This window comes from Mastacembelus armatus, chromosome 23 (assembly GCF_900324485.2).
Source record: "Mastacembelus armatus chromosome 23, fMasArm1.2, whole genome shotgun sequence".
Lineage (NCBI taxonomy): Eukaryota > Metazoa > Chordata > Actinopteri > Synbranchiformes > Mastacembelidae > Mastacembelus > Mastacembelus armatus.
The window spans coordinates 3,689,789-3,715,242 of record NC_046655.1 but is presented as its reverse complement, the minus strand read 5'-3'; the positions used below and the strand labels follow the sequence as shown (position 1 = coordinate 3,715,242).

General features: G+C 39.8%; 1 protein-coding gene across 1 annotated transcript in view; it reads right to left on the bottom strand.

Annotated features, from left to right (window-relative positions):
• Positions 1-19,862, bottom strand: part of nav3 (neuron navigator 3) — a 257,362-nt gene extending 237,500 nt beyond the window's left edge. Inside the window, exon 1 of the mRNA XM_026326360.1 lies at positions 19,471-19,862. Within this exon, the coding sequence (XP_026182145.1) occupies positions 19,471-19,539 (69 nt within the window). The 5' untranslated portion in view covers positions 19,540-19,862. The remainder of the gene's footprint in view (positions 1-19,470) is intronic.
• Between the last annotated feature and the right edge of the window lie 5,592 nt (positions 19,863-25,454).

Below are 25,454 nucleotides of genomic sequence, written 5' to 3'. Positions count from 1 at the left end.
CAGATCAAGCCGCACCTTATTCATCACCATCATTCATTTCTCATAAACAGAACACATTCCAATTAAAACTAATGCTGATGTGCCTCAAGGCTGTATTATTTACTCTGTTCATCGCTGATTGCACGACTTGGATTCTTTTAAAATATTCTGATGATTCCACCTCACTGTCTTTGTTGACTGACAATGCTGTCAGTATGTGTCAGAGTAAGATTAACTGGTTAATTGAATAGTGTGACAAAATTGTCAATACAAAAAATTCAGAGGAAATTATGTTTCCCCCTGATCGTCAGCTGCCTCCAGTGATAATTCATAATACATAAATTCTCTTCCAATAAATACTTATGAATTGGGATTTATGCTTTTTCATTGATTTCCAATTTAGAATATATTAGTAAGAAAGCTCAGCTAATCACATGTTAGCCAATCCCAAATCTTGTTACATTCCAGCAGCAGGCCCCACAGGCCTCTATTGAGGTGCTCTTTGGATTATTGGAATATTTCATATTTACAGCCTTTCAATTGATATACTCATTTAGGTATTTTGAAGTCTCTAGGTCTAGACTCCAGCCACCCACAACTCTGAATGCAATAAAAATGATTAAAGAAGAATGAAAGAAAATGAATAAATGGAACAGTTAACCACACAACTACCACACAACCACCGCTGTACTGAGAGACTCGAAAGTTTCTCAGCTTTTATAAACATGATTTCTATATCTCACCTCCCACATCTCTGGCAAATGACTACATCCAGAGCAGCAGAAAGATTTTGCAGCTTCATCTCCGCCTGGCTTTCTTTTTCTTCTTTGTTTTCACCCGCGGCTCTTTTTCCCTTTGCACTCGATCGGTGGGAGGCAGAGATGTTCAAACCATTAGCCTGTTCTTAGTCACACTCTAAAATTGATTTGCAAATAGAGGGGAATTAGGAGAAATTGAAATTACATCATCACTGCACTTATCTCAGAGGCATTTCTATCGCTGAGGTTGCCCAATAGGAAATGTTCATTTTGGAAGACATCGACACACAATTGGATACTAAATCAGGACACACTGAGAAAATGTAAAGCTCATTCTCTATCACCGTTAGAGAACACATTGCATACACATTGCTAACCAAAGAATTTCCAAAACCAAGCTTTTTTACTTAGTCATTTAATATTTTACTTGGCATATATTTCTTGTGCCTGTGCACAGTGAGGGATTACCAACTTTTCTCTGCATGTGTGTGATATCCAAACCTACAAAAACACAAATCATAATAAACTGTAATTTTCCTCCATGAGCTACTTAAAATCTACAACTCAACATTTCAGTAAGCAAGAATTCATGCACACACTGAATGCATGTGATGTTTATTGGTGACATTTACAGGACAAACAAGACCAGTTTAACCCAATATGAAATCTGAAATGGTCTTCATGACCTCCGACCTTTACAACACAAGTCTGTTATTTCCCACTGTAGGGCAGCATTTCCTAAACAGCATGGCGAGAGAGTGACTACACTTGGCTACACTTTAATGTCTCTCCCCAGCTGTGTGTGTGAGAGATAGTACACACATGATGTTACTCATATATTAAACAGCTAAATCAGTGACCGCAGGTCTTCCTGTGATATTTCATAATCTCGAGTGGCTTTTACTGCAGATTAAGGGAGGAGTTGGGATGAAAGATGACACAATCCTGATCGCTTTAGAGGGCAAAGTGTGTTCAGCACAAGGAGATGCCATGGTGACACCTCATCTCTCACCAGCCCTTTGTCCTTCTGTGTCTTCTAACCTTATTGAAGGGATGCCAAAAGCCTGCATTGACCTCTCTTCTCACAGACGGGTGTTAAAGACACACTTGACATGTTAAATCCCCTATTTTCTTTATCTGACTTCCTCACCGTACCAGTCACACAGAGAACTGTCAGCACATAATAATCTTTCTTAACAACCAATCCCAAAAGCAACTAAAAGTTAGTCTTGCCAGTGATAGTACAAGTTCCTGAAGGGCAATTTTTCTTTAGTTTTTGCAAAGAGAATGTCATTGAAATCAACAGTTAGACATAACTACCTAGAACAATGAGAATGTTATAGGTAGTTGGAGGGGCCACAGTTACCAATGAGCTCAACCTTTTTTTAATACAAGGTCGTTAGGATACACAGAGATGCACATCAGCAATTTTCTAACTCCTGCACGTCTTATAGTTCCCCACATGTTCCCAGTGAATTGATTTTACAGAGAAACAATTCTAGCTCAAAAACTAAAAAAAACTCAGAAAAAAAATGATAGGAACACAAAGGTGCAGAAACATTGATGTTAACTTCTAAACTTCAGCTTCTTGAAACATTTGTTCTGACTAAGCCTCAGGAAAAGTTTTTCATACAACACCATGACTGACACAGAAGTTCAACTTTCCACAGCTTAGTTCTCTCAGCTCTGTACCCCCAACGATGTCGAGACGTTGCAGCTCAGAAAAAGGCTGAATTCAGTCGGCGTTCTTTCACTTGATGTCCTCTGAAAAATTCATGATTTTGCACAGTAAACAGTGCTGGATGTTTCTCAAGGATGAGTAGTCTATGAAACAACACAGTCTTGCCAATGTTTTGTGTATTTAAGCTGAAAAACTGCACTGCAGGGCTATCTATTACCCCACACATTCACCACGTTCTAATGCCTTTGTCTCGGCATGTAATCTCTTAACAGGCCGAGCTGCTTGCATAAATTAGGAGAAGCCCACACATTAACTACAATCATAAATGAATCTGGTGCATAGACAGACAACCATGGGACTTGGAACCTCATAAAAGCAGTGACATTACTAACATGGATGCCAGGTAGATCATTCAGTGAACTTGAGCATGACCCACTTGTTTTAATAGTCTGAACACACACAGTTCCTATGCACCTTGGTGGCCTTTGTAAAAGTAATTAAGTTCCAAATTTATTCATTGGTTTGAAGTGTGAAGAAATGGAAAGGACAGGGAAGGTTGAATGTGGCAGGTCAGAACAAGCAGGGAGGGAGGACATGGGATAATTGTCAGAAGAACCTGAGACAAGGGTACGAATGACTGAATGATATCTGAAACAGAAACTGAAGTGTGTGCGTTTCTCCATTAGGAGCGCAGTGTTGGATTTTATGAAACAAGGACTAGCATCTCTCTACAGTAAAACGTGAAACTGCAAATATTTCACTTCCTTCAATCTGCCTCCTATAGAGTATAAATCATTCTGCAGATTTCCACAGTGGCTGCCCAATTGTCTACTCTACTGACTATATCTTTTAACTGAATGTTTGGAGGTGGTTACTGAAAGTTTTAAACTGGTAGTCCTTACTAGTGTATGAAGCCAAAATATCAACTAGATTAAATATAATCTGTGTCAAAGCTTTACCCTGTTGGAAACCTCGACAGTATTTGCATTTCTTTTTTGAGTTCAGCACAAATATATTTTATCCTATAACTTGTTTTCTTGGAACATACTCTTCAACAGCTGAATGTTTGTCTACAATAGACTGATCATGCTGGCATCAAACTATACTCAGTCCTGCTTTGGCAGCCATTTTATAGTTGTTGTTATAGTGGAACCTAATCACAGATATAAAGAGATTATCACCCTAATGAAAAATCTTCATAGTGTATATACCATGCAGATGTTTACCATGAATCAAAACTACTTCTAATCTGTGCCAGTATACTATCATCTAAGCATGACTAAGCTCGACGAGGCATCTAACACACAACTATTCATTACTATCAACTATCAACACAACCATCCTCCATGTAAATGGAGCTCAGTCCAAATAGTAACACTGAAATTCCAGACAATGTCACCCTTGTGAAAATAAAGTCTGGCGTAAACTCTAACTACAGAGAAAGTTATCAAAAATGGCTAATGGAGGTGGTTCCAGCTGTTTTACAGTATGAACATCAAAATAACACAAGTTAGGGAAACAAAGCAGACAATTTCAACATGTGTCCATCACACAGGCAAACATTCTCTTATAGGTAGATGTGGGATTTAGTCAAAGACTGTGGTTGAATTGTAAGTGCAGTGTTTGAACCTGAACAAATGAAAAGAAAAAATGCACAAAGTAAACTTTTGCGGTTTCTTTTGTTCAGGCCAAATAATACAATCTGCAGGTGTAAATGCATCCTCATTATGGATTCACTGGTAAAACAGCAAACCATGTCAGATTTGAAAACCTACAGCAGCCACTGCAGTTGGTATTCAAAGGTTTGTTTACTCCACCAGTGCATATACAGTATATCCTTTTGCTTTTCACATTCTCTTCTTCCTGCTACTGCTTCCTTTCACTTTCTTCACTGTTTGACCTTGCAGAAGCCAAGTGGTTCCTTGTGCCTCCCTGCCAAAGTACAGGTGACACAGCGGACACCTGCAGGAGAAGGCTAATGACGTGCCCTGCCAGTCCAAAATCTGGCTCCTCATCTGCCCCGTGCAGCAGCGGACTGCAGAGAGGGAAGCTGCCTAACGCACCTGTCGCACGCTGCATCCAGACTGACATCTAATACCTAAATATGTGACAGTATGCTAGTGATAAAAAGCCAATAGCCATTTTCTTGTATTGCAGATTGTGCACAAGCATTTTATTTAAAATAAAATGCAGCTGATAACGTGTCAGCAAGACTGATATCCAACGGAGAATAATATACAGCCGGAGAGAGCCTCATAAATAGGCCTGAAGGGAATGTGACAGGGTCTAACTAAAGATTGATTTCCCATTTCAACCAAGTGTATCCCATTCTTAGCATTTATTTCTAGATGTCTTCAGATCAACATCAAACATTACCAGTACATAAAAAGAGAAATAAAAATAGGATTAAATTAAACCAGTTAAGTGTTTATTTATATCATATTTGATCTGTATCTTTATTTTTTCAAACTGCTACCTTTTTCAATCTCTCATTCTTTTATTTTGCCAAGTGGTAAGTGAGAAAACAGTTTCTGTCCTTGTTTGGACATTGGATTTTGCACAGCAGACATGAGAAAAGTGAGTTTCTCTGCGGTGCTTGCAGCTTTGTTGTTGTGCTCAGGTTAGGAAGTGGTCAGCCCCATCTCTCCTCACATCTGGAGGCACACTGCACGATGGCCTCCTTCCATGGTGGTGTTGGTGTTAATATTTTTGTTTGTCTGGGCAACTGCAGTCACCTCACTCTGACAGCAGGTGAGCAGTATTCACTCTCTGAGCTGATTGCAGGTGTGTCACCCACCACAGGAGTGCATCCTGGAAAGTGGGTCCCTGTCAACACTGTCTCCCACACATATGCTCTAGCAGCGGCCGGTCCACCTCCCAGGAAAGAACTGACACCTTGACAAACAGCTAAGGGGACAGAGTCAACGTGTGCAACCTGTCCAGAAAAATCACGGCAGCTGTTTTGTTGAGCCGAGGTGCAGCAAGATGACACTTGTGTGTGACATTTCACCACTGTCATGTTTCCCCATGAGGCACTGCTCCAGCAGAGAGTGGAAACATTTCTGATGATCCAGAGGCTAGGCAGTGAGGCTTCCTGGATCCTGGTGTTCCAGAAAAGTCAATACTCATGCGATGAAGCGAGACTGAAATACTCCGTTGGAAGCAATCAGGGCAGTTTCCAAGATGAAAAACCTATTCCAAGGATCATTGTGTGTGCTCTCTGCTCAGAGGCCTGGTTTACCAACAAGGCTGAAGAGGTAACATGCTGGATGAAAGAACACACTGTGGTTGTGGTAAAGGGCTGGTAAATTAATGGTGATCAGTGGTCTGGCAACAGTTTTAAGAACTCCTGGCTACAGCACTGGTGTAATGTGGTTTCACACTTCAACCTTGTGGCCTTAGCAAATACCATTTACCTTCTGGGCCTTTAGCTCACACCCTCGTCCACAAGGAGACAACCAGACTTGGCTATGTATCCTACTAAAGGGTACATGAGCTGTTGTACATATCATAACCTGAGTCCTTTTAGAAAACAGAAGGTGGGTCAGCAGTCAGACTACCTTGCAATCTGAATGTAACAAAGTACTGCCTACTTTTCTAACAGGGGTCATTTCATGGCTTATTGCCTCACTTTTGTTTCATCTTGCACCCAGGAACGTGAGCCATTTGCACGGCTGATATATCCCAGCCACAAACAGCAGTAATGGTGCAGCAAATGAAATGAATTTGAAAACACTCTTGTTATCGGTCAGGCAGCTTTTCCATGTCCTCTGAGCCATTATGTTTACATTGCTATGCCCGGTGACTGCACTCCAACAGACATTTGTCGTTTGACGGATAGTTTCATGTAAAGTTTTTACATAGGTAGGCCTCACTGGAATCAAACAGCAATTTAAAAATGCACCGTTGTTTTGTTTAATGAAAGGCTAGGCAGCCCAAGTCACTGTGATTTGGACAATTTGATGCACATTTTGTTCTGAATTTGTTGAATAATGCAGTGCTGTGGTTGTTGAGCTGAGATTATTCTGTTGTTTTTGCCACCACATGTGGTTGGTGTTGTTATACTGCCAAGCATTGTTTGCTAAGGTCTGTACTGGCTGCAGCTGAGAAACCAGTCAAAGTGGGTCATGAGCTCCTTCCCTGAGCTCCAGCATGTCTTTCAGACACTTCAGGGACATGACTTTAAGCAAGTATTACCAAGAAAGAGTTGGTACTATTCACCATATGGGCTACACTGTACAGGCTTTTTGCTTTATGATTTATTACAACTGGCCATCTGTTAGCACTGTGAAAGGTATATGTCTGCTAAATCAAAGCCGGCAGTCATAATTCTGTTAAATTTACCCCCTTCATAGGAAAAGTAATCCATTAAATCCCATCAAAGAAGAATTCAAAAGATGGAAACTATTTTCAGAATGTCCCTCACAGCAGGCTGCCTGTATTCTCTACAGCTCTGAAGCCACTTCTTGAAGGCTCCTGAAATATGCACTTCCTCCTGTGTTTCCCATCTTCCAGCCTTTCAAGCATTGTGGTCTGGTATCTGCATAGGGGTTACTGACCTGGGAAAAATAAAAAGAAAACTGACACAGGATCTGTTTTCCATACCCCAACTGCCCACTGTCATTTGCAAAATGAATATCCTACATCACCTAAAGCACATGTCTTGTGGAAACCATCTGATAATAAAGTTAATGCACCATTTGATATCACTTGAATTTTTTTTCTGGTTTGCCAGAAATGATGACAGACTTCATTAATGTAGCAGGTGGAAGGGAATCACATTTTTGAAGCAGACTTGCTGCCATCTTCTGTCAAGGAGTAACAAAAGATCATTCATGTATTTTCCAAAGTTTTCCCCTTCGTTTCTACCTTTCCCCCTCTCATTGTCACATCCAACGTCTCAACAAATTCTCCAAGGAGCATCCGCCCTCCACAGTTCCCCTGGTGCCTGCCTTATGAAACGTCACTTATTGAGCTCACCCTGTCTGTGCTGTCAGCATAACGTAGTAGTGGTTTCCTTTAAAATTGCAGTGCTCTTTGCTTTTTTTCTTTGCTTCCCTCTCACATCCCTCAGAGAAGAAAGCAATCACTAAAATGTAGCCAGATGTTGGAAGTGTCTGAGGTACCATTCCTGCTTGACAGAGTCAAAAGTCTACTCTAAGCCAATTGGCAGGCCATGCTGGAGGGAATTGGTTCAATTTAGTCTGAATAACCAGGCTTTAGTGGTAGATGAGCAGTGGTGGATCAATCTCCAGGGTTACCAATACATAGAGCAATTACCGAACACACATCTGTTGCTGTGGACTACCTGTCAAACTGGTGGATTTGGGGTTCTATAGGTAACATGGTAGCACATTATCTTCCCTTCATGTCTTCCCTAAGGAGGCTCCTACTGATGGAATTTGTGACATAAAAGAACTTAAAACCCTGTGCTCTCCGACAATAGAAAAAGGGCAAAGGGTCAATTGGAGATGAAATCAGGTGACCCATAACGACCAGAGTGCCTCACCATAGTGAGTGAAGTGGATGAAAGCAAGCGACCCCTGGAAAATTGGACAAAAATGACTGTGCATAGTCACTGATGTCAGTAAAATATAAAAACATCACACCCTTCTTGGAGTCTTTTAATTTTCCTGGCAGTCTTTGGCTGTTTCCTGAACCCACATGCAGCTAGCTGAATATGAATATAATCTTTGCATGTACTAATATATATAAAATAATATCTTTCTGTTGGCCACTTACAAAATTGATTGAAGAGTGTCTAACTGTTAACTATGTGGCCCATTAACTCCTACTGTATGCTGCTACACTGGAATAACAATCAACTCAGTATTTATGACAAAAGATGTCTGACAAAATGAATATATAAATGATCACACCTGTGGTTGGCTCTGTTGACAAGTGAAAACAATAATGACTGCTCGCTGTGCTCTAACACTCCTGTTTCCATGTCCACATTAAAGCATGAGAAACTATTTTCCAATTTATTCACTGTGGACAACATTTTTGAAATCTTCTTACTCTTGTCTCCATAAAGCAAGAACTTGTTTCAGTTGTTTCTACAGCAAAAAAAAAAAAAAAAAAAAAAACAGATGCAAGCCAAACACAAGGTTAGAATAATTACTCCTGGCATGATTAACATTTAATCATGTGTTAGATAGTGAAAGTGACATTAAAAAAAACACCTTATTAGGGGACTGCGAAGTTGCGGCCACAGGGTCACTTCACAGGCCATTCACACACTATGAAAATAATAACTACGCTGAGATTCAGCCAACAAGGTGCAGAGGCTAAATTGGAAAATCACATCCAATCGACATTTCTAACTGAGGTGTCAGATCCCCTGGGTGTCGGGGTAATGAGATCAAAATGACAGTATTAAGAATAAGCAGAAAACAGTGCAATGGTTCTGATTACATCTGGTTTTCATGGTTTTCGTATTAGCAATTTTACCCTTGGGTAAAGCTGATTATGTGTGATTTCTTTTACTAGTCTGAGTCTTTACCAAAGACTATGAACCTTTCTCTGATATTAAAGAAGAAAATCTGGCCTTTGCTCATCTTTTAAGGCATTTCCTCATCCTCACATACAAACAAACCTTTCCAAGACTAATTTCCACTATTTTACCATAAGGATAAAACTCAAGAATATGTGCAACATTAAAAAAAAAAAAAAGCAATAGAGAAACAACTATAAACAACTTTCCAAAAATTTCTCTGAGAGACGTTTTAGTAGGCTACATATTTTGGCCTTCTACTATTTTGGCTACTTGTCCTCTATTCATTGTTATTGTAGTAGAAACCTAAGTTATAGCTAAATACAGCACATGCTCTCAATTCATATGTTCACGACTATTCAAATAAATAAATCACTGTACTCATGGGACATTAGGCTGATTATGATACTCAAACACGATCACTGGCCAAAGTGCTGGCAGCCTCTGGCAACTTATGCCACGTCAAGCTCCTGATTATTTTACAGCACCAAAAAGGAAGTGGGATCTCTCCTTCCAGAGGAAAAGCAGCCTTTCACAAATTCCTGCAATCACAGTTAGTACAAGCCAACTGAAAAATTACACCCTACATGTCCTTTCTTAAAGAAAAAGTTCGACATCATGGGAAGTATTTTTGCAGTCCTGCTGGAAGTTAGATGAGAAGATTCATTCCACTCAGGTAACAGTTGGTTAGATGGAGCTGGATTAAAAAGTCAATTATATGATGAATTAGGCCTGCAGCTATTGATTACTTTTGGAGTCCAATATTCTACAGAATATATTTTAGCCATTAATCGAGTAATCGGATAAAACAGACTTTAGCATTTTTAAACATGTTTCCACAACTTAACATTAGACCTAGGCTCTACCTAGTCATCCATATTGACATATCGACATTACACTACCACAAATACATACAGCGCTGCTGAGTTTATCTGAATTGGCCATCACGCAAACATAATCTTTTTAAGTTTGAAATGATCCCAAACTTTGGACAGTTTCTGCCTTGTACAGACAGTGTCGCTCTCTGCCACCAACTTTAAAATGCGCTGTGCGACAGTGATTACGGTCCGTGTGGAACAATGATCCCTAAGCGGAGCAGGCCCGACAACACAAGTGATAGAAACTAAAGGAATCCTCGAGGCAAAGAATTTGCATTTTTTGTAATGGAATTCATCGATTTCCTTGAGGATTCGCTGCAGCTCTATGATGTATTGTGATTTACATTTAAATTGTATCAGAACACTGGTAGCACAATTGATTGATTGTGATTGGGTTTGGGTTAGGGTTAGGGTTAGGGCACAAAGGACCCAGGACTAGACAGATGCCATATATTATTGGTACAAACTGTAATACAGCTGCTATTGAATTTTTTCAGGAGGTCCATATTTTCTAGAAGGACCTCTGGTTGGCACATCATCTGATTGAATTCGTAGAGGTAGCAGAAGTCTACTGTATGTCTTCAATACTTTGTAAAAATGAAAAAAAAAAAAAACTGATGGAAGTTCTCCATCTTAATCTGTCTTAATCTACACAGGGATTTCCCGAGAGTATCATAAAATAACTGAATGAGAATCAGGCTATAAATCAGTTTTATACTCACTTGCTCTTCTGCAATGATCTTTGATTCATTTATAGGATTTTTAAAATTTACTACTAAGAAAATTACTATAACACCACTAAATGATTTACTTTGGATCTTTCCAATGCAGCAACAATCCACTGTAAAAGCTTTTCAAGCTGACTAGAACAGCACCAGAAAGAGGCCCACACGAAGACCAGAATTAGAGATCAGAATTGTAACTTCCTTCCAGACAGTGTGTTTATCTAAAGGGCCAGAGAGACCATTTTCATCCAAGGCCAAACTCTGGTCTCTGTGATCAGTCGGCCATGTTGCGGAGGAAATGCTTATTATGTGGTTGTGTTGCCTTGTTTGTTGTGACCTTGAGGGCTCTTCCCATGGCGCAACGGGGCTATGCAGAATAGGAGTTCTGACCACAGGAGCCGCCCCAGGAAAGAAAAGTGACCCAAACACTGTTTAACTGTGTATTTTCTCCCATCTTCTGGTCAGGCCTGTACAAACACTTTCCTAGTGTCACAGGACGTTAACAGATATTACACTGGCTGTGTCTCAGTTTTCTCTCCTATTCAGTTCTATCCTGATCAACCCAGTTCTGCTTTATCTGGTCAACCACAGCATTTCTGTTTGCTGTCTTGCTGCATGCTACCACAAAGCAATACGACAGCAAGGGGACTTATGTAGGCTATTAGTCACACATGCAGGTATGCACATGTATGTGCACATAGTCAGCTGTGTTGAATCTATACATGAACTCAAAAGCCCACATATTTCCCTCTGGCATGCAAATCATGGTTTAGAATAGAGCAGGCAGTTTACTGCAATCAGAACAGAGACCAGAAATACCCCCCATCAATCTGAGGGGTAGAGGACCTCTTCACAATGCTGTTTTGTGAAGTTTGTGAGGAGAGCTCATTGTAGACAAGACACCCTGCAGCTGCTAGTCATGGATCAACAGCCATGCAAACATCTTTTTGTGCAAACATTTTAAATTTCCACCCGAAGCCAACAAGGGCAGCCTGTTAACTGACAACCCCACCAATATTTTCTAACTAAATCTGATGTTGGACTTTCCTGGGAGCACAACTTGTGTACGATGATTATTTCTGTACTATGTAAGATCAAAAAAAAAAAAATCTCCAAACTAAAAAAAAAAAAAAAACATGTTAGGAATTATGTTGACAAAAAGAAATAAAAAATATCACCTGGACTATCATATAAAAAGCTTAGCATCAGAAAAATGCTGCTTTCACACCATCAGCACTGATGTGTTGCCTTCCCCTCTCACAATGAGCCATTCAAAGTCAGTATTAGAGCCATTCTTCACTTGTCAGGCTGTTAAATGCACCTGATGCATTTCTTTGCGTTCCTGATATTACATCAATGTGTTTATTCAGTGTGCTGGTAGAAACAAGTTCTCACATTTGTCAATATAAACCAACAAGAGAATGGTGGCGAAGGGAGCTTTTTCTCCCTTTTTTACCATTTCATCAAAATCTCAACACAGGAGTTACAGATGGAGCGGCTAAAATGTACTGCTTGCTTTCATGTTCAAGGACTTAAACTTTGTTCCACAATAATTTGTTCCCACTGTGCTACATGCTCATTGGTTACTTTCAGCTGGATGCAAAAAGCCCCTAGGTCTACTGTTTTGGGCCTTTCTTGATGAATTGGTATGTTTGCATGACTGTCCTACCATAAAGGACTTTCAAATCTACAGGCAGTATTAGACTCTACAATTAGCCACAAGGATGATGAGGTCAGCATCAGGAACTATCAGCAGTTCACATGTACTTAATCACTGTTAATTACAGTAGAAATCACAGAGGATGTAAGGGACTGTGACGGTGTTTGACACAGTGAGACGTCTGCCATCTTTATCTGACTGATTTTATGGACTCATACTAGCTATTTTCCTCCCTCAGACTTAATAAATCTACAATAGGAGCTTTTGGCGTCTCCTTAGGACTCCCATGGCTGAAGACTGGCCAAAGCTAATGAGTCATAATCAATTACTGCCATAGAAATGAAACACAGCAAGGTCTGAGTCTTTCAAGGACAGTAGTGATACTGCAGTACGCACTAGGACAAATGCCCGCTGTGCGATGACTGTGCTTGTCAATGGAACGAGAGCAGAGTGACCTTGTGAATAAAGAGCTAAACCTCAAAAATGTGGTTGTTTGTAGTTCTTACACCATCAGACAGCAGTGATTATAACGTAACATTTGACATTTGACAGGTTAGTCAGACATATAAATTATTTCCTGTTCTGGCTTGGTTTTCTTAGTCTGTCAATAAACTACCATGATATGCCAGGTAGACATGTCAGGCCCAGGAAACCAGGAAGTAATGTATTCCCAGAAAGTGGCCAAAAGTTCAAATTTGTGCTACTGCTGTCTTTTGTGTTTATATAATAATACAGGAATCGAAAAAATCATTGTGGTGATGATACCAGCTCTTTCTCCAATGATGAAATCAATTACAGCAGTAGACACAGTAATTTTGCAGTAACGGCCCTTGAAGAAATATTATACCAGAGTGCTTGCCAATGATAACATATTTTTCCTCTGTTTTGCAACTGCCAAAGGGAAGTAACACATGGGGCACCAGCTTTTTCTGTGTAATTCTCTTCATGACTACAGTACAAAATTTGGAGCGAATGAACAGAAATTGCTGCTTAGACACTCAAAGTATTTAGGAGCATTTTAGCCCCTTGATGACCCACCTTGCCAAAAGAATCTCTGCTCAAATGAAGAAAAGCATTAGCAACCAGTGGCAGGCCAGATGCAGCAAAGTGAACGAAGTGATAAAAATGTACGTGCGGCAAAAACACTATTTCTAAAGGTACAATTTAACATAGAATAAATTAACTCAAATCTTCCTCATTTAAATGGAAGATGATCACATTTTGAGGGCAAGCAACCGGCACAGTGAATTCAGTCGAGCTCTAACAGGAAATCATCAAATAACACACCCCATCACATAGACAAACTGTGTTTAATAAGACCAGAAGAAGAGCTAAAAGCTTGATGCAGTGCAGAATATAAATCTCTTAGATCATTCTTCATTCAAAGTGCAAAGTTAACAAGCTGACTGCAGTGAATATAAATCAGTGTCTGGTTCTTATGCTCTTAAATTTTAGCACTTACAAGTAGTGCCCAGAGGATACAACCTGTATGATTGAATGCAAATGACACCAGTGGAAAAAGTGTAACTCTGCTCCTGTGGTCATGTGACTGGGACAAGCTGTTGTGATAATTCTGTTATCTGCCATTAAAGAAGCAGGGGGGGCATCATACAGACTGAACACTGATGCAAACACACCAGAGCGCCAAGATCATACGTTACACCTCGCCTGCCTCCATATGTGTCAGGTTAACCCTGAGACCCACATCTGCATTCTAGATCTACGCAAATCCATTTGGATGCTATCTAGATACACCCACATATATCCAGGTGTGCTCACACAGGCATTGTTATCGCTGACAGCTTGCATTTTCCTGCGATCCTATTCCACACGCAAGCAGTACATCATTACATGCCAACATGCTGTGAATTGAGCATGCATAATGTATGAAACATCTACCATCAACATATGTATGCAAAACTCACCCATGCGCACAGTCTGAGAACAATACCAGCTCCTTGGAAAATCAAATCATCAGGCAGTACAGTGAAGTACAGCGCACTGCAGAGACGCTTCAGCTCACTGTGATGTCAAGTGTTACACTTTGTAGCTCGAACACTGCAACTACTAAGGGTTCAATTCCTGTTGGTGCCACAACTGCTGATACAGATACATGTAGAGCATGTTTTGAAAAGAAGTATAACCTTATGCTTTGATTTGTTTTCAGGTGAACTCATTCAAGCTCTGACATTGCCTTTGTTTCACGGTTGACTCAATTTCTGTCCGTGTCATAAGCTATAGTCTCTGTGTATCTATATAGGCACACAAAGCATAGGTTTCAAGTCATGATATTTCCATTTGCAGCTCTTGCTGTCAGTTGCAAAGTACTACAGTAGATCCCTTTTCACAGGGAGTTGCTCCTTATGTGTAGGATAATGGCCTTCCATTTGAACACCTTGTTTGTAGCCTCGTCGCCTTTTACTACGAGGTGATATTTCAGCATACTGAATGATGAAAGACCTTACACCATGTACAAAGGCTTTCAAGAGTGGTTTATGGCAGACCCAGACATGGACACACATGAATATGCTGCATGTAGGTAAAAGGCAATCCATCTGATTTTCCCCATCTGACTGCAACTACATTTGAAAGCTGTGTGATTTAAGACAAGGTTCTGATAGTTATGATGCAGCCTGATCTCCATGTCTGCACAATTAGCATAGGAATTTGAGTCAACAAGTAGCAGTCTCATCTCAATAACATAGACTAAGGACAGGATGCCATTAACTAGACCTGGGGGAAACATACTCCAGTATGTTTAAGATGATTTTGAGTAGGTCATCTGAGTGGGGTAAGGGGGTCTTCAGTGGTAGAGCATCATGTTATCATCTATGGGTCATGCTAACTTTGCACTCACCACATTCATTATAGAGAATACAGAGCTGAAAAGCTGCACAAACCTCTCACAGCTTTGAATCTGATCACTTGTCTGCCTCAGCATAAACACATTACTGTGTGAATAAGTTACAACACATGAATTGAGGATATGACCAGATCCAGTGAACACTTATGCATGTCAAAAAGCAGTACACTAACAAATCTTGTGGTGAACAAATTGGTTATGGATAAATTGTTGTGATTTGTCATGTTTCATGTAGGAAAATTTGATATATTGTTTTAAATTTCCAAATTACATTTCAAAGTGGTAGATGTGAACCTTAATAAATTATCGGCCATGCTTTAGAAATGAACAGATCTTGCTTTTATTGCTAATGTACATTCAAACGTGTCGCTTTTCTGCAGCTTACATTTAACTATTGTAGGCAGACTACTCCACAGGTACAGGTATACAGGTTGAAAAACTGCTTTGTGCCTGTGTGTGTCTGCAGGAGTGGGAAGGTCAGAATTGGGATTCAGTAGTTCAGAAGCCATCAAACAGCTGGCTGTAAGAACAGATGAAGATATGTGGCTTCCTCACCAAGCTGTGATTCTGTGTCAAAATAACTTCACTCAGTACATGGGCTTTATCTGCAGAGTTGAAGTGATGAGGGGTGCAGATGGAGCAGCTCGTCGACTTCCCAGCAGAGTCATAAAGTTCATTTCACTCTCTGTCTGGACTCTCGCACTCTGTTATGACTCAATTTTTCCACTCTTGCCCATCGGGTTTCTCTCTGTCTCCCACAGTTTTCACTTGGTGTCATTTTGTTCTCCTTTCTCCGTCTATCTCACTCTGGCATCTCCTTCTCCCCCTTTTCTTTGTTTTTAATCTTTCTCTCTTACTCTCGGGCTGACCTGGACATCAGCACGCTCAACGCTTTGCCTCTGAGGCTTATTTCCATGAATGCCACGGTCGTGATGCTTTCCTGTTTTGACATGTCTTCCCTTCGACTTTATTCAGCGGTCTCATCCCACTAATTCCCATGGAATAAGCTGTTGATCTCAAGACAAGCGTGTGTGTGTGTACATACATGTATGATGGTTGGGTTGTGGGAGTTCACAAGATGATGACAGAGTACTGATGTAGAGAAATGTGTCACACTTGCAAGAATCCATTCTAACTACTATTATCGATCGAAGCTAAGTATGAACATTTGAGTCTATCAGCAGCCCTACAAGGTTACTATGTTCATTATACACCACACAAAATATTAGCAGGATAACTAAACTTCTTATTAAAGTATGATGATCATATTACTAATATATACTATGCTACTGTATATAGACTATATTGGGCAGAACCTGGCAAATACTTTCTCTTGGAAGACTGTACTACATAATGGAGACTCTATTTCTAAATTACTTTACAAAGATATTTCGCATATCTGTATGGCAAATACAGCAGAATAAACAGGCTTTATACTTTAAATCTGTTTACACTCAGATCATAAATTGCCCCATGCAACAAACACCAGAAACATGTAGCCTTAAGCTGAGCAACACAGCCCTGACATACAGTGATAATCGTATGCTATCTCCTAATAGAGATATAAAATGACAGATGTTTCATAATACAGACAAACATTGCTTTTGAAGACAAAAAAGACAAAAAGAATAGAAGGACAGACAAACCTCAGACATCATCCCATGTCACAGCTATCTGAGTCATACATATGTATTAAATCAATGTCCATTACATGCTTCTATGATGATCTATAGGTTGCCAAAAATCATCTTTTACAATTCAGCACAGTGGAGCACATCTTTATGTGAACATGCCTGTTTTTTGTTTGTTTGTTTGTTTTTGCATCAACACATGCTGTGTGTTATCACCAAATGAATGAATCCTCTGTTCAAATAACATGGTATCCAGAAAATCCCAGAAATACAAACCAATGTGGTATTAAATTATTAACACACAAGTTCTTTCTTCAAGAATAGCTCCTTGTTTAAAGTTTCAGAACAATTCATATGCAAAACAGCAGCTTTGGATGGATAAACTTGTTAACATGGTTGAGAGAAACACAAAGGTTTGCCAAGACACAGATAAAGCTCACAGTGAGCGGCTGATGAGAAGACTGTGGAGATACTGTACTTTACCAACACTGCTGCTACCCTAGTCTAAAAAACCACAACCAATCACTATGTGCAAATTTTCCCTTGGGGTCAGGTAAACAGTCCGGTCATAATCACTGATTCCTTATTCACGAAGATGAATGTGGAAATGTAAAACCATCCATCTGGGAAAAAAAGCAAATATAAGGGGAAAAGTGCTAAAGGCGTGGGAGGGAGAAATGATGAGAGACAGTAAGAGGGAGGAATAAGATAAAGACTCCCAGGGTGATGGAAGGAGGCACACTGGGAAACATGGCGTTCAAGTCCTCTGCGTTAGAACTTTGAGATTATTAAAGTTTAGATATCTGATACAAAGATCCTATGGAAAGTTTTCCTTTAGGACTACAAAAAGATGACAAACTCCACACAGATCACACTGCATTTTTACAACCTCCAAACCACACAGCTTGGTCAGCTATAGGAATGAGAAGCTGTGATCCAAATGAAACACGTATCTAACTACTGTAACAAATCTAATCCTAATTGCCCATTGAAATAGCCAAACAATAACCTTAACCACATTGTTCAAACTTACGGGAAACACACTGATTCATTTCCTGCTGAGAGAGCTACCACTCTCAGTTCTTATATAGCCAGCACCTATTAGCTTAAATTCTCTCCTAACTTTAAATGATTAAACTTGACTGAAATCCAACCACCACCACTTTCTTTGGTCCACTTTGGAATCACTGGGTATCCACCCTGCGCATAACCCCCCCCCATTCAGTACAAAGTGAACTATGGTAACCATGTCACATTAAAAATAATGGGAACGAGACAGACCATTACACTCTTCACATCTTAGAAATGTGCTACAGTATAAGTACTAAATTTCTCTTCTGTGGTGTTCAACTATCAAGGCTGAGAGCTTGGAGCCAGTATGACACTTTGTGGATGAAATATAACCCATCAATTCAGGCAATTACACCACACATCCCAGTGAAACCACAGAAACATCACTAGGAATATCATAAGCCTTCCAAGAAGTTTTCAGATCCAAAACATTTGTGTCCTAGGTGAAGGCAACAGTCAAAATGGAGAGGAAGATCTTTTGGCAGGACACATATTTTCTGTCCAAAACAGTAGCCAGAGTGTACATCACCTACCATATGAATACTTGGCACTTTTTCCTCATCAGCAAAGATATGATGGTTTTAGGAAATATGCTGCTTCACACCCAGAATTTATCACATATCCGAAAGCAGAAACACACCTTACTTTTTGTGCATTATCTACAAGGGTATAAAAATGTTGTTGCCTGGCAGCAGAAGCAGCAACATGTCTCTGCGTGCCTTTAAAGAGTGCCTTTAAAAAAATGAGTGCTCCCAGATGGCACTCAGGTCTAAAAGGAGAAAAAAAATAATAAACTACAATCATCTTTTTTATGAGATCCTAATAGTGCTACAAATGTCAGACCTGATATATTACTGTGTGTTTGCAGCACTCAGATGTTCTCTGGGCTTCGCCTGGACAATCGTAACACTTATGAAAAGCACTTCATTAGAGGAATCAGGTCAGAGGCAGGGAGAGGTAGAGAGTGTGTATCTACAGCATAACTGTGTTTCAGTATATCTCAGGCTATAAGCATATGACCAAACATTGCTTATGTTTTTCTTTAGTTTAGTTTCTGCACCAGACCTCTATGGACATTTTTGCATTATGTGCACTCATATTCATGCAGTGTGTAGCTCTGTGAATAGACTGTGGACCCAAGCCATTGCTGTATATTGACCAGAAAGACAGAGGCTAGAGCTGCTGTCCTCATATCCCACATGCTGCAGACAGTGTGAACCCTGCCTGACGCCTGAGTTCTCTCAATTGATCCAGCTACCACAGCCACAGATGAATCTGACCCTATCGAGGTCACAGCACTGCATTCAGAGTCAAATTTCAAAACTAGCCTATGCTATGATCCCACTTATGTATCCTAATTCTGTCCTCTATAGTGAAATGATCAGTGCACATGATATCACTTTACCAAAAACATTTTGTCTCATTTAAAAGTGATTCTTTCCTTCCTAATCCCAGAAAGAATAAGATAAAAAGCAGAGATCAGCACTCTCAGACAGGGAGTAAATATGTATTCCCAGGATGGCGCTAGAAGATCTCGAGCTAAAGAGCTACTGGGAATTCAGACAACAGCAGCAATAGGACCGACATGTTCTCCTGCAAACCAGCCAATAAACAAACTTTTATCCCTTGGCTTCAACATATATACAACTGGAAAACAACAAAAGCCAAAACAGTTTCTTTTAAAAAGGAGCACACACACATACAACACAAGATGAAAGTTTTTCCTACCTTTTTCTGGTCCTCCAGCTTTTGACTCGTTGACTTCTTGCCATGTTTGCTGGCTTCCGGTACATCCATCCCTGGTCCAAATAACAAATAACCCCAGAATAAAATCTCAGGAAATAAGGTGAAGAGAATCCAGATGGCTACAGTTTCCCGACACAGGCCTGTGTCCGGCTCACACCTCCACCCGGACACAGGCAATCCATGGCAGGTGGTGGTTTGTTTGGTGAAAGTAAAATGAGTTTCTTGAGTGTTTTCAGCAATGGAGAGGGAGAAACAGGACAAATCCCAAACAGGTAGGCTAGTGATTGAGTATCATTATGAGTACTGAAGCAAACACTGAGGACTTTCTGCCTGTAGGTTGTGTACTTTTACATGAAGGTGACAGTTACACCAGCATCTCTGTCAGAGTACAATCCTTGGTTCCAGCACACTGTCTTCGGTCCACATCTAAAGAAAGAAGACATATAACACATGCTATGATTTAAGTGCATGAAAAACTTTAAAAAAAAGAAGTACAGTTTTAGCTTCACAATTAATGCAAAAGTACTCTGCCTCTCAGAAAAGTCAATATTCCCCTTGGTGCTGCACTGTACAAATGGTGGGGGTATCTGCATATCAAAGTGTACGTTGCCATGGTGCTCAGAGAGGGAGAGATGAGAAGAAGCTTATACACACTATTTTTTTCTATGCTCAGTAATTGTTTTTGATTGTTGTGTTTTTTTACTCAAAACTTATTTTCCACCAAAAAGTAGCAGAGGGAGTTCTGAGTCATGTTGAGGTCGGATAAACTCACACTGGGAAGAGTCCAAGCATGGAAAGATAACCACAGGATCAGGAGCTGGCCCCTCCATTGACTCTATGAGGGTTCAACTTGTCTGTTTGGTTTACTGGCATCCTTAATATCATAGCATCTGCCATTCAAAAGCTTTTATCAGCAGTTCTAGCGTAATTTGTGAGTGGGATCCAAATTTCCTATACAGTACACCTACTGAGCTATATAAGCCTAATTCATGGTCAGTGTGGTTAAATGATTTAATGTTTTTCACCAAAGCCTAGAAGTTAGCCTTGACAATAAAGACTGCTGTTGTGTAAGCAATTTATTTCTGAATTATTTATTGAATTAAAGTTGCATTGTGCAGCACTGGCGTGTTGCTTCTCTAGCCAAAGTAAAGTATAAAATGAACAAGAAAAGGTAAAAGGAGAGTGTAGTAGATTTGACACTGGAGGCAATTTGGTTTATGTGGTCTAAATTATGTCAGAAAGCTAGCAATAGTAATATTACTGGCGATGACAGATGGAGGTTTTACACCGCTAATTTCAAAGCATTTCATTTCACAATGACATAATGCTGCAAGAAATGGCACATACAATGCAAACTGATACAAAACAGACAGAACAATCCCCCCACTAGTTGCAATTTTAAGTGCAAATACAGTATATAGCCCTATATATAGTTTCCCCACACAGAGAAACATGATTGCACTGTCACAAAAATCAATACCCTCTGCACTGCAATTCAACAAGTCATCACAGAAAACAGCCTCCCCAGCCGAGCACCACCAGGCCATTAGGGAACATGACTCCTGTTCACATTTGTCTTGTCTCTTAACATTGGCCAGATCTGTACAGCTTTCTTTGCCACTAAATGCTTACCTAGCTCCAACAGTGCCATGTAACATTGCAACCCCGTCAGTTACTTAAGGGCAATCAGGTCAAGAATTGGTTCTTAAGGGACATCATGAATCAAGTTTCTGGAGCCCAACTAGATTTTGCACTGAAACCTAGAGTGCTAGCTGCTAGCAATAAGATGTGAAAAGCATTCCTTTCAAGTAGCATGAGGATGCTCTGCCATTACATTATATAGTAGCCCCAAACAACAAACAATGTACTGTATCAGGAAAATGTGCAGCAATAGTGGATGAAGAATATTAAGCCAGTGCTCTATTAAGACTAGAAACACTTCACATTTTTGGCACATGCAATAACACTGCATCCCAGCAAGGCTAAACCTGCTAATAGCCCAGCGCCGTATTGCTCCTAGACTTCCCCATCACCCTCAGCAGTGGAATTAAGCAGGGAGCTTTCTACACTCATCCATACTTCATGAGTGCTAATTGAATATTACAAAAGAAACAATGTACACTCACAGGAAATATGCTTTCTCTTTGCTGTATGCAGGAGGGTAGCTGGCATTTGCTGTCACCAAGTGACAAACTGCTGTAGCCTCCAATGTAGGCCAGTGGGTTCAGAGGTCATTCTCCATCTGTTTTGCGTGACAACCTCCAGCAGGTACAGAGCATCCTTATCAAGAAACAAGGACGGAGTCTCCAGAAGAAGGAAAAACACCACTTGACAAGAGATTGCTCAACTGCAAATGCATTTTGTCCAGACAAGATCCCATAACATACCAATATTTATAGACGAGGCTTATTCCAATCACTATTTAATCTCACAAACCAACATACCCACACACAATGATCAAACTATCAAAAGATGGTGATTTAAAATGCAAGGCAATTTCTAGGAATACAATGAGCACCCTTATTACAGCAATATTTTCCACCTGTTCATCCAGCTCATCCTATATCTCTGCCTCAAAGCATTAACCTAATGATGCATTTCAATTCAACAAGCTTACTTGGTAAACTGTCCAAGGAAAATGACCTACAAGTATAGTACTGATGTGGCAAATACCATTGTCTGTTTTCAGAGACAGAGGGAGACACAAAGTAATACTTAACTACTGTGTGGGACAGGTGCATAAATTAAATAAAAACAGCAAGAGGTTAATTATTGTAACTTGGAAACTTAAAATATCAACACTAGTGGCAGCGAGACACAGCTAATGGAGGAAGTCTCATCAAAATCACAGGCAGTAATGTCTTTTCCTGCACAAAACCATTTTTGGTTGTGTGTAAATAGTACAATGACATTCTGAACACATTAGACAGACAGGAGGGGTTCTTTGGTTGGTTGGCCAAATCAGAAGCAGGCTAACATTGATTGGCTACCCCTGACTAAATCATAGATGATCAACAGTGGCCAATAAATGCAAAGTTCCTACAGCTACATTAATTACCTGATATACACCCACAATAAAAAAAAAAAATTGCTCTTGCTAATGGAAAAACGTAGTTTAAAATTCTGACATACTACTAATACTCAAATATTGATTTTTCAGCTCTTCAAGCAAATAATTCAAGCACATTTAATCAATCTAATCAATAAAATCCATTTCCACATCATCTCTTCCTCTCAATCCTTCAACCATATTCACCCTTTCAGTCTTATTTCCTGACAACTAAGATGTATTTAACACATACAGTATTATTATTTTTATTTGTATTATACTAACAAATGCACAGTTCTACTCAGAAATCTTAAGTAGGATTAGGCATGGCCCATATCTCACACAACAATTAATATATTTGTGTTAATGGCAAAACAAAATATTACAAAGGATAGTGGTAATTGATGTGGCTGTGACAACCATATAATGGGCTATATAAAGAAAACACAGTATTATTATTATTATTAGGACAAGAGGCACTTGAGGGTAAACAGAGGCCAGCTGAAAATGTTGAACTAAGTCAAGTGTTTGCTGCTGATGAAAAGCACAGTGAGTTACAAAATACCTGCTGAAATCATCATAAATGGAATAAAAGTTGATGTTCCTATAGGCTGTTTAATGTTCACATAAGAATAATAATGTGTTCTTCAATCCCCTTTGGTTGTAAAGAATCTTAATAAAACCAAAATCTCCATATTTATGAGCAGCAGCTTCATCGCAGCCTGGTGTGCAGTACTGGTAATCCCACCTTCAATCTCTACAGCTGGTCGACATTTCCCCCCACCCATTGGCCTTTCACCAGCACTTGGTATTCAGCGGGTGTCTGTAACTCTCCAAGTGGTCAATAAAGTGTGATTCATGAGGCCAAGGGCCATAACTACACACTGCTGCTTTAATTCGAGGAGATGTAAATGATGGCCATAGATCCAGCCTGATTTCCTCAGGGAACACAGGAGGGTTGTGGAGCATGCGCTGTAAATTATCACCTCAACAGGTCAGAGGTCAAGCATAAAGCACGCCCCACCATCGCATTAAAAAACTATAAAGGCCTAATGGCATTATTTCAACATAAACCTCATTTCAGCTCCAGTGAGAGACAATCTTTGACACTCACATTAACACTACACAGTTATTTAACAAATGTAGCATGGTTTGTACTGTTTTTTTTTTTTTTTTGCATATATTTCTTAATATTAAAGTTGGAGTGTTGATTTAGTCCTACAACCACTAAAAACATACATACACGCATTTCTGCTAATAGAAAACAATAATCTCATCTATATATCTACATAAAACTGAGCCAATGTCCACTGCGGTGATGTGAATATTCCAAGCAATTAGGACATTTGTAATAGCCTTGCCATACCTCACTTGGCTCCACAATTGGCCATTAATAATACTGATAAATCTAATAAACGCAATAGGGATCTACTGCTACACATTATAGCACTTAGGGGACTAGAGGGACAATCCAGCAGCTCCTTTGGAAGAAACCACAGAATGATTAAAACACACAGTACAAGTGGATATCAGAGTTTTGTTTTACAGCATGATAATTTGTTCCTAATGCATAACATTTGGTCTTCTTCACTTTTACTGCTTATTAAAACCAAACAGATAATTAGTTCCCAATCTATACCATTAAATATTCAGCGCTAATACACCAGTTGGGTAAGTAAAAGGTTGGACATGGCTATTATAATTGTAATATAATACAACATGTTTAAATGCAACAAAATGCATCTCAAAGTTACTGGAATCTTAATAAAGTGTCAGTAACTATGAAACAGTAAAGGAGCATTACAACTTAGCAAATAGGAAGCATATGCTAGACCAAATAAACCAGATACTACAGTAAGTATTAATGATGTGCAAAATGTGTTTAGTCATGATAACATAAACAAGCCTGCAGAGGCCATATGTGTGCATATAGAAAGCACGTAGGTGTGTATGCAGTCCTAATGCAGAATACATGAACAACAGGGGTCTTGTAAGACGCCAACCACTGTGAATCCTTCCAGGATCTGGGCAGTCTGGCTCCAAAGGAGAGTGGTGTGTTTATTTCTCAGTTTGCTGCCTCAGCCAAACGGAACATCTCGACACTGAACACGCTGCTGTGGTCGATCCACAAACTGCTGCTTCCTGACATATTACTTTCAGCAGATATGTAAGGCTGGGAAAGACCATTAAGAGCAAGGAAGGAAGCTATAACTAGCCATAACGATTAAGATCACATAAATGCATGCTCGAATTAAAAACCACAAGATGCAATAAGACATAATTAGGTAACATCTACTCTCTTTCAGTTCTACATATGAGAACTTACAGTTTTTAGCACAAATTCAAATCTACTCCAAGTCATCTCTGCTGCTCTTTGGGCTTTAATGGTGCAGTTTAGAGAAGCCTTCACTCCATGCAGAAGCAAAGTGGCAAATGCCAAGCATGTCAACCTGTTTACTGAGTATAAGGACAAGGCACAGGTAAACATCCACAGGCCTGGATGTCAGCTACACCTTTGATGCCTCATCAGCCTCATGTCACATGGCTTAAAGTGAGACAGAGGACTAAGACTAGCCGGAGGCAGAGAGTGACAGAGAGAGGATGAACAGAAGAGAACCAGGATGAGAGGAGGAGACACATAGAAAGCAGGTGAGGAAATGTCAAAGCCTGGGGAGCTGAACTACCACGGTGTAAAAAGTGACGACAGCAGGTGAGCAACACAAACTATTGAAAATTTGTCATAAAAGAAAAACTTTGTTAGACTGATAAAGCTTAAATATATGAACAGCCACACCCTGTTGTTTAATCTAACTTCATTTATGCAAATCAGATGGACAAAATAATAGAAACTCCTGTCAGCATAACAGTACAATTCTGAATCAGCCTCCAAAATGATCATACAATTGAGCCAACTCCC